Source organism: Hylobates moloch, unplaced genomic scaffold, assembly GCF_009828535.3.
Source record: "Hylobates moloch isolate HMO894 unplaced genomic scaffold, HMol_V3 SCAFFOLD_15, whole genome shotgun sequence".
In the NCBI taxonomy this organism is placed as follows: domain Eukaryota; kingdom Metazoa; phylum Chordata; class Mammalia; order Primates; family Hylobatidae; genus Hylobates; species Hylobates moloch.
Window position 1 is genome coordinate 45,375,288 of NW_026652290.1, and position 9,451 is coordinate 45,384,738.

Below are 9,451 nucleotides of genomic sequence, written 5' to 3' on the forward strand. Positions count from 1 at the left end.
GTCTAAAGGACACAAGAACCAATTAGAAGGGGCACCCAATGCTCAAATCTGTAACGGATGATAAGCCATGGCATAAGATACGTGTGAGTCATACTCATTGCAAATAAATAACTGAATAAATGTATACATGGGGAAGAAGGGACAGCTCTCACTTATGGCAAAATTACAATTGATGTCAAAAGAATTGTGGAAAAAGAAAGTCACCACTGAGGAAACACCACAGTGATCACTGTTGCAGCTAAGAATGGAGACAAAAATCAGTGGGCAAAGTAAAGACATTTTTGTTGTCTCTATCCCTCTACAAGAACTTATTAATTACAAAAGGAGAAATAGTAATTTTATGGTGGAGAAACATTGATACTACCTTAACCAAATAATCAGAGTATATATCTCCAGTAATAAGTCATTGTCTCTGTTTTTTTTTTTAAGAGGATCTCACTGTTGTGGAGGCTGGAGTGGAATGCAACAGCACGATCACGGCTCGCTGCAGCCTCCATCTCCTGGGCTTGAGGGATCCTCTTGCCTCAGCCTCCAAGTTGCTGGGGCTACAGGTGTGCACCACCACACACCACTAGTTCTTATTTTTTTGTAGAGATGGGGGTCTCACTGTATTGCCCTGGTGAGTCTCGAACTCCTGGCTTCAAGTACACCTCCTGCCTCAGCCTCCCAAAGCACTGGGATTACAGGCATGAGCCACCGAGCCCGGCCATAAGTCATTGTCTCTTTTTTTGTTTTTTTTGAGATGGAGTCTCTGTTGCCCAGGCTGGAGCGCAGTGGTGAGATCTCAGCTCACTGCAACCTCCACCTCCTGGGTTCAAGCGATTCTCCTGTCTCAGCCTCCCAAGTAGCTGGGATTACAGGTGCTCACCACCACATCCAGCCAATTTTTGTATTTTTAGTAGAGACGGGGTTTCACCAGGTTAGCCAAGCTGGTCTCGAACTCCTGACCTTAAGTTATCTGCCTGTCTCAGCCTCCAAAAGTGCTGGGATTACAGGCGTGAGCCACTGGACCTGGCCATAAGTCATTGTCTCTTGATGATGCTAAGAGGAGCCTGATTTTGCCTGTGGTATTCTTTTTTTTTTCCATATTTTTTTTTATTAATTTTTTTTTTTTTTTTTTTTTTTTTTGAGACGGAGTCTTGCTCGGTCGCCCAGGCTGGAGTGCAGTGGCGCGATCTCGGCTCACTGCAAGCTCCGCCTCCCGGGTTCACGCCATTCTCCTGCCTCAGCCTCTCCGAGTAGCTGGGACTACAGGCGCCCGCCACCACGCCCGGCTAATTTTTTGTATTTTTAGTAGAGACGGGGTTTCACCCTGGTCTCGATCTCCTGACCTCGTGATCCGCCCGCCTCGGCCTCCCAAAGTGCTGGGATTACAAGCGTGAGCCACCGCGCCCGGCCTATTAATTTTTTTTGCACACAAAACAATAAACATTTTCTAAAAATACATACAAACAAAAAGATGCATATCAAACATATTAGGAAGGTTGCACATGGGAAGACGGGGAATAGAAATGGGGAGAGGGAATTAAAGAAAATAAGGACTTTGTATGGATCAATGATAATAATCCTCTATTTGACAAAGAAGGAGAAGGAAGAAAAAGTGGGATAAAGGATCAGAAAGGGAGGAAAATAGAAAAAAGTAGAGTATGACTCCAGGGTAGACCTGTTTTGTTGTCGCTGGGTTGGTTGGTTGGTTTGTCTGTTGTATTTTTCATATGTTTCGCCATGTTGGCCAGGCTGGTCTCGAACTCCTAGTCTCAAGTGATCAACCCACCTCGGCCTCCCAGAGTGCCGGGACTACAGGCGTGAGCCACCATGTCCAGCCCCCACATTGCGTCTGGCCTCCGTGGTAGACCTCCCAGACGGGGCGGCCAGGCAGAGGCGCTCCTCACTTCCCAGACGATGGGCGGCCGGGCAGAGGCGCTCCTCACTTCCCAGACAATGGGCGGCCGGGCAGAGACGCTCCTCACTTCTTCCCAGACGGGGCGGCCGGGCAGAGGCACTCCTCACTTCTTCCCAGACGGGGCGGCTGGGCAGAGGCCCTCCTCACTTCTTCCCAGACGGGGTGGCCGGGCAGAGGCGCTCTTCACTTCCCAGACGGGGTGGCCGGGCAGAGGCGCTCCTCACTTCCCAGACAATGGGTGGCCGGGCAGAGGCGCTCCTCACATCCCAGACGGGGCGGCAGGGCCGAGGCGCTCCTCACTTCCCAGACGGGGCGGCCGGGCAGAGGCGCTCCTCACTTCCCAGACGGGGCGGCCGGGCAGAGGCGCTCACTTCTTCCCAGATGGGGCGGCCGGGCAGAGGCGCTCCTCACTTCTTCCCAGACGGGGCGGCCGGGCAGAGACGCTCTTCACTTCCCAGACGGGGTGGCCGGGCAGAGGCGCTCCTCACATCCCAGACGGGGCGGCCGGGCAGAGGCGCTCCTCACTTCTTCCCAGATGGGGCGGCCGGGCAGAGGCGCTCCTCACTTCCCAGATGGGCGGGCGGGCAGATTGCCTGTGGTATTCTTGCATCACCTCAATCTAACCAGGAGCAAGCAGCAGGCAAACCCAAACTGAGGGCAGTCTACAAATGAATAGAGTTGTCTATTCATGGCAGGTCATAGGGACAAGGAAAGACCAAGTGCAATGTGAGATCCTAGGTTGGAAAAAAGACCTTACCAGGAAAGCCAGCAAAATCCCGATAAGGTCTGCTGGTTAGTCCATAGTACTGCATCAGTGTTAATTTCCTGGTTTCAATAATTATGCTATGGTACTGCCAGGTGTTAACATTAAGGAAAACTGAGTGAAGGTTAAGTAGGAACTCTCTACCATTTTTTGCAATTTTTCTGTAAGTCTAAAATTATTTTAAAATAGAAAATTGGGCTGGGTGTGGTGACACATGCCTGTAATCCCAGCACTTTGGGAGGCTGAGGCAGCAGGATTCCTTGAGCCCAGGACTTCGAGGTTCCAGTGAGCTATGAACAAACCACTCACTGCACCCCAGCCTGGGTGACAAAGACCCTGTTTCAAAAATAATAATTTAAAATTTGGGGTGGGGGAAAAGAGCTCAGGGTCTGGAGCTATGGTCTGGGTTCACAATCTTGCCACAAGAAATTGCTAGCTCTGTATTCCTGAGCTGTCCCCAGGCTTCCCCATCTCTATTATGGGGATGGTAATAACAGCAGCTTCCTCATGGGTTTATTCACAGCCTGGAAGACAAGCCTGGAACATTTTATTCCAGAAAATAAAAAGAAATGCTCAAAGAGGCCGGGCACAGTGGCTCACGCCTATAATCCCAGCACTTTGGGAAGCCAAGGCGGGCAGATCACGAGGTCAAGAGATCGAGACCATCCTGGCTAACACAGTGAAACCCTGTCTCCACTAAAAAACAAAAAATTAGCCGGGCGTGGCGGCGGGTGCCTGTAGTCCCAGCTACTCAGGAGGCTGAGGCAGGAGAATGGCATGAACCCGGGTGGTGCAGCTTGCAGTGAGTCGAGATTGCGCCACTGCACTCCAGCCTGGGCAACAGAGCAAGACTCCGTCTCAAAAAAAAAAAAAAAAATGCTCAAAGAATGATAGGGGCATGTCAAAAGGCCACAGGAGCCAGCTTGAAGAGGTTCCCACTAGCCAAATTTGGAACAAATTAAACATCAAAAAATAAATAATGATAGCCATGAATTATAATCCACTGAATAAAATAAGAAAGCATGAATCCATACTGATAATTAGTAAGCTGAAAGTTTGATGAGGAACAAGGTATTGACATTTCTAAGTATTGCCTCATAAGATAATAAAGAGCAACTTCACAGTGAAGTTTGGCAGACATTAGCTTCATCAAGTGACAGAAGTGAACCTCCTCAGCAGTGGACAAGTCGGTATCATGTGCCTCCCAGGAAGGGTGCAGCATCCCTTGCCCACCATGCGTAACCCGAATCCAGTGTGAAACAGACAAACCCTCCCTTGCCCACCATGCATAACCCGAATCCAGTGTGAAACAGACAAACCCAAGTTGTTGGTATAATTCTTAAAGTATCAAGGTCAGGATAGTCAAGGAAAAACAGGAACTGTTCCAGATGGAACAACTAAGGGCAACACGTGATTCTGAGTTGGCTCCTTTTGCTATAGAAGACATTATTGGAACTTCTAGCAAAACTTAAATGAGTCTGAAGATTAGATGGTAGAAATATATAAATCGTACTTTCCTGATTTTGATGGTCATGTGCATATTAAGAGAATGTCTTTGTAAGAAATAAGCATGCGTGTGATGGGGCATCAGATCACCTTACTTTCAAATGGCCCGGGGAAAAAGTTCCTCATTGTGTACTTGGAAAGAGTTTAATACAGTTAGAGTGAGGCTTATATTCTTCCTTGGGGAGTGGAGATGGGATCCAATTTAAGCTGCTAAGTGGCCAGAGGTTCAGATGGAGCCCACTTCTACCCAAAAGCAAAAGTTCTGTCCTCCTAGTGGGGAACATTGTACTTCCCCCCTACCACTAGGGCTCCCAGTTACCATGAGGCAAGGAAGCGAGCTATTCCATATGGTTAGCCTGAAGGAGTTCTCAGCCTTCCTGTTGGAAGCACCTGTGGAACTTTAAACTTCTGATGCTTGGGTCCTACCCCAAGATACTGTTTTAATGTCTGGGTGTGGCCTGGGCACTGGGAGTTGTAAAAGATCCCCAGGTGATTCTAAGGTGCAGCTAAATATGAGACCTATTGACTCAGGGATTGGATTTATTGATCTGTGTATTCTTTTCCTATTGGTGCCATAGAAAATTCTCACAAACTTAGTGGCTTAAAATAACACAAGTTTATGGCCGTGCGCGGTTGCTCACACCTGTAATCCAGCACTTTGGGAGGCCGAGGCGGGCAGATCACAAGGTCAGATCGAGACCATCCTGGATAACATGGTGAAACCCCATCTCTACTAAAAAAATACAAAAATCAGCCAGGCGTGGTGGCGGGCGCCTGTAGTCGCAGCTACTCGGGAGGCTGAGGCAGGAGAATGGCCTGAACCCGGGAGGTGGAGCTTGCAGTGAGCCAAGATCATGCCACTGCACTCCAGGCTGGGTGACGGAGCGAGACTCTGTCTCAAAAAAAAAAAAAACAAGTTTATTATCTTACGGTTCCTAAGTCTAATGTGGGTCTCACTAGGCTGAAGTCAAAGTGTCAGCAGGGCTTCACTCCTTTCTGAAGACTAGAGTATCATTTCCTTGCCCTTCCCAGCTTTTAGAGGCTACTTGCCTTCCTTGGCTCGTGGGCCCCTTCCGTCTTCAAAACCACCACCATTGCATCTCTCCAACCATTCTGAGTCACATCTCTGACTCTCTTCTGCCTCTTTTGTGCTTTTTGGATCCACCTGGATAATCTGGGAATAACTATTTTAAGATCAGCTGATTAGCAACCTGAATTCCATCTGTAGTCATAATTCCTTCCTGCTATGTGACCTAATATATTCACAGATTCTAGGGATTTAGGACGTGGACATCTTTGGGGGATCATTATTCTGCCTGCCACTGTCTGGAAACGTACTGGAGATTTTTCTTTCCGCTTGTTGTTTTTGCTTTGAGACAGGGTCTCGCTTTGTCACCCAGGCTAGAGTGCAGTGGCACGGTCATGGCTCACTGAAGCCTCGACCTCCTGGGTTCAAGTGGTCCTTCCACCTCAGCCTCCCAAAGTGTTGGGGTTACAGGCATGAGCCACCATGCCCAGCCAATTTTTCTTTACAAGTAAATTGGTTAAATTTTAAAAAAGAAAAGCAGACTTGGAGATGAGGGAGAAAACAGATTGGATTAATGATGTGGGGAGTCAAAAATCTCCCTCAGCAGAATTTGAGTTGGAAGAGATGTGGAAAGGGAAGGCAGGCCAGCCACACAGGAGGGCTTAGTGACAGCACAGACTAATCTCGTGGGCGTGTAGGGGTTAGATTTCACATGGGGTTATCTGAGAGCTCCCCTTCCCAGAGGAAAGGGCCTCAAATGGCAGGTCAGTGCTTGGGCATTTCCTGGACACAGGTCATGAACAAGGATGGAAGCAATAGCTTTGACTACACCTTCAGGATGGGCAAGATGAGGGGAAGGGGCTTTGACTGTATCAGCTCCCACTGAAATACCTAGTTTGGACCAATTTTGTGAAGACAGTAACTGAAGCCACCTCTGGCTAGTCTCCACACAAAATGAAGAGGTATTTCCATTTTGTAGGTAAGAGGTTTTTGAGATTTTAACTTGTCCCAAGGTGTCACAGGTATGAAGTAGCTAAAGTGGGCTTTTTTGGCATTTCTCCCCTCCCTTATTCCCGTGAGTATCTCAAGCATTAAAAAAAAAAACAAAAAAACAAAAACAAACAAAAAAAAAACTACATAAATACCTGAAAGGGTAGTAAATGTCTACATATCAAATATCCAGAGTTCAAATTCTTCTCAATTTTTTTTCCTTTATAATTGTCTTCAAATCAAGATCTAAACAAGGTGTGCATGCTGCTGACTGGTATCTCCCTTATCTGTTTCTCCACATGTTCTCCCTACCTTTTCCCCCCACTCCTTGCAATTCATTTGAAGAAACATGGTCAGTGATTTCTGAAATTGTTCCATATTCTGAATTTTGCTGCTGGTATCCCCATGAATTCTTACTTTGCACCTGGGTCCTTCAAGACTTCAAAATCCCCAAAACTCTCTTCACAAGGCCACCCTGTCTCTATGATGATACTGTGAGGAGCTACTATCCACTCAGCTCTTTACATATTAAGCACCTCATAAGGTATTTACCTTTTTGTAGTTGTACTTGACCCCCAGAGAACATGTCCACAGGGATAGAGCCAAATGATGGAGCCAATATTTTAAGTCCAGTCAGCCTGACTCCTCAGCCCGCCCCTTTCTCTCATACCAAGTGGTCCCATTCATTGCATTACGGGTTGTCGATCTATTCTTATTATTAATCTAAGCACTATACACTGGTTATACACCTTCAGTAAGTGGATGGCAAGCTAGCATTAACAGATAGCTATTCCCAAAATAAGAATATTCCATACCTACCAAAGAATACAGGAAAGAAATAAGACCAGCCATCTATGGGAGAAGGAGCCAATTCAATGGCTAGTCTTTACTGGAAAGAAGAAACTTTACAGCACATTTTGAGTAATTTAGTGCAGGTACTCAGTGCGCCAGCTGCTGGGGCACCAGCTTGTAATGGGCTCCACAGCGGGGGCATCGCTGGGCCTCGCCTTTGTGCAGCCAAAACCAGACAACGCTGGTATTGTCCTCTTCACCTAAAAGGGAAAAAAGGTGGTTTATGGTCATCCAACCTAGAAAGACTTTCAACATGAATTTCTTTTCCTCAGACATCTCTGATACACAAGTAAGATTATGGTTGATATCTTAAGAGGTCAGTTCAAGCCCTCCTCCCATTCTTCAGATGAAGAAATTGAGGCTCTGAGTTCACCTATGAGTAAACTGACCTTGTATCAAGGTCACCGTAAATTTTAACAATTCCCTTGCCTATGTAGAACGCAAAGCAGGGTCCGTTCTGGTATGTATCCCTAGTGTCTAAAATGATGCCTGGCATAGAAGCAGTACAACAATAAATATTTGCTGGGTGGGTACTCCTTCATGCCGCACTCCCAGTGAGCCAGTCTTACCGCTGTGCTGCACTTCTTTCCAGTAAGGATGAACTATCAGGCATAATGAGGCTTCAGAGGGTCAAGACCCTTAGAGAAACTTACCAACATGCACTCACACACTGAAGATTTGAGGCAGCTTATAGACTATTGTAGGATATATTAAGCAAGTGGATAAAAAATAGAGGTGAGGTACTTACAGATGCAGCCTACTATTCTCTTGTTGGAGATGGAGGGAACTAAATTAGGGTCTTCCCTGGTGCCTGAAGCTCCCTTTGGGGCCAGTATATTGTATGGGTCCTGAAAAAAAAAAAACAAGAATTGAACCATTAGGTCAAATAAGCCCTACCTGCCAGAAGCTCAGGGGACTGTTCCTCCAAGCTAAGTTTCCTGGATCAAATACTCCCAGAGAGGAGACCACTACGAACACATTCAAGGCCATAAGTTACACAGAAGACACAGAAGGGAGTTTCTCCTTACCAGTCCCTTCTTTGCAGCCAGCATGACCTCCCTCTCCAACCCAGTCGCCTGCTCTTCATCAGTGGGAACACCACCTAAAGGAAGATATGTGAATTATGACGCTGACTGAAATGACTGATAGAAAAATTACAAACAGAAATGATCAAGGAAAATGCTGCACTGAAACTTCTGTATAAGTTTTAGCGGGCTCACAAGCTCCTAAAGGCTACTAATATCCATGGTCCCCTAAGAACCACCAAGTCCCCATCCACACAAGCGGCAGCACTAGGGGGAGCTTTATTTTTTTCTTTCTTTTTTTTTTTTTTCTGAGACGGAGTTTTGCTCTTGTTGCCCAGGCTGGAGTGCAATGGCGCGATGTTGGCTCACTGGAACCTCCGCCTCTCGGGTTTAAGCGATTCTCCTGCCTCAGCCTCCCGAGTAGCTGGGACTACAGGCACGCGCCACCACGCCCGGCTAATTTTTGTATTTTTAGTAGAAACGGGGTTTCACCATGTTGGCCAGGCTGGTCCTGAGCTCCTGACCTCAGGGGATCTGTCCGCCTCGGCCTCCCAAAGTGCTGGGATTACAGTTGTGAGCCACCGCGTCCGGCCTATGAGCTTTTCTTTCTCCAACCACCGAGGCCAATTTGTCGACATTTGTCTAAAAGCATGTAGAACCCACTCGACTTGAGGTGGGCGCAGGTTTGAAGGGAGGCCGGACCCCTCCCCATCCTGGTGGCAGTCCCGGTCCCTCCCAAGGTCACCCGGCACCTCCGTTTAGGATACTTTCGCTGCGGAGTCAGTTCGGGGGGCGGCAGGAGCAGCGGTCCAGAATTACAGGGAGATGCCTGCAGAGCCTGAGGCACTGGGGACCGTAAAGCGGCCACTGGGACCTCAAGAAGCTGCACGGCCCGCCCCGCTTTGCCGCCCTGGGACCACCCTGGGAGAGCAACACTCTGGTCCCTGGCACGCCCGGCGACCCGAGTACCTCCAGATGCCATGGAGCGCACCGCGGCCGTGCCACTGGGGCCGCGAGCCCTCAAGGCCTGCGCGGCCAGCGCTCCAGCTCCGCGAAGTAACCTTGAAGCCATTGCGTCCGTGACTAGCAGCAGCACTTCCGGGAACAAGCTGCGGAGACAGGCAGGACTTCCGGGGGCGGGCTTCTTTCTCCCCTCGGTCAGCTTTCCGCTTCGTCCCAGCCCTCGAGCCCGCCCACTCCGAAGACTGCGGCGGGGGCGGGAACTGCGCATGCCCAGCTCTGCGTCTTTCTGCACCGCGTAGTGGCTGAGGCTTGGGGGCGCGTTTGCTCTTTAATAACACTGGGAGGTGGGAAAGTCTTTTTGGTCCCTGGAGTTCAGCGGCTGAACCGCATTGGAGTTCCTATGGGTCTGGCCCCGTAGTCGT

At 48.6% G+C, this 9,451-nt stretch overlaps 1 protein-coding gene across 1 annotated transcript; it reads right to left on the reverse strand.

Annotated features, from left to right (window-relative positions):
- Window positions 1-7,042: 7,042 nt before the first annotated feature.
- Window positions 7,043-9,242, reverse strand: LOC116482986 (cytochrome c oxidase subunit 5B, mitochondrial). The gene is made up of 4 exons (XM_032176576.2): window positions 9,036-9,242; window positions 8,070-8,143; window positions 7,790-7,889; window positions 7,043-7,241 (listed from the first exon to the last, which is right to left on the reverse strand). Exons 1-4 carry the CDS (start codon window positions 9,136-9,138, stop codon window positions 7,129-7,131), a joined length of 390 nt encoding a protein of 129 aa, XP_032032467.1. The 5' UTR covers window positions 9,139-9,242; the 3' UTR covers window positions 7,043-7,128.
- Between the last annotated feature and the right edge of the window lie 209 nt (window positions 9,243-9,451).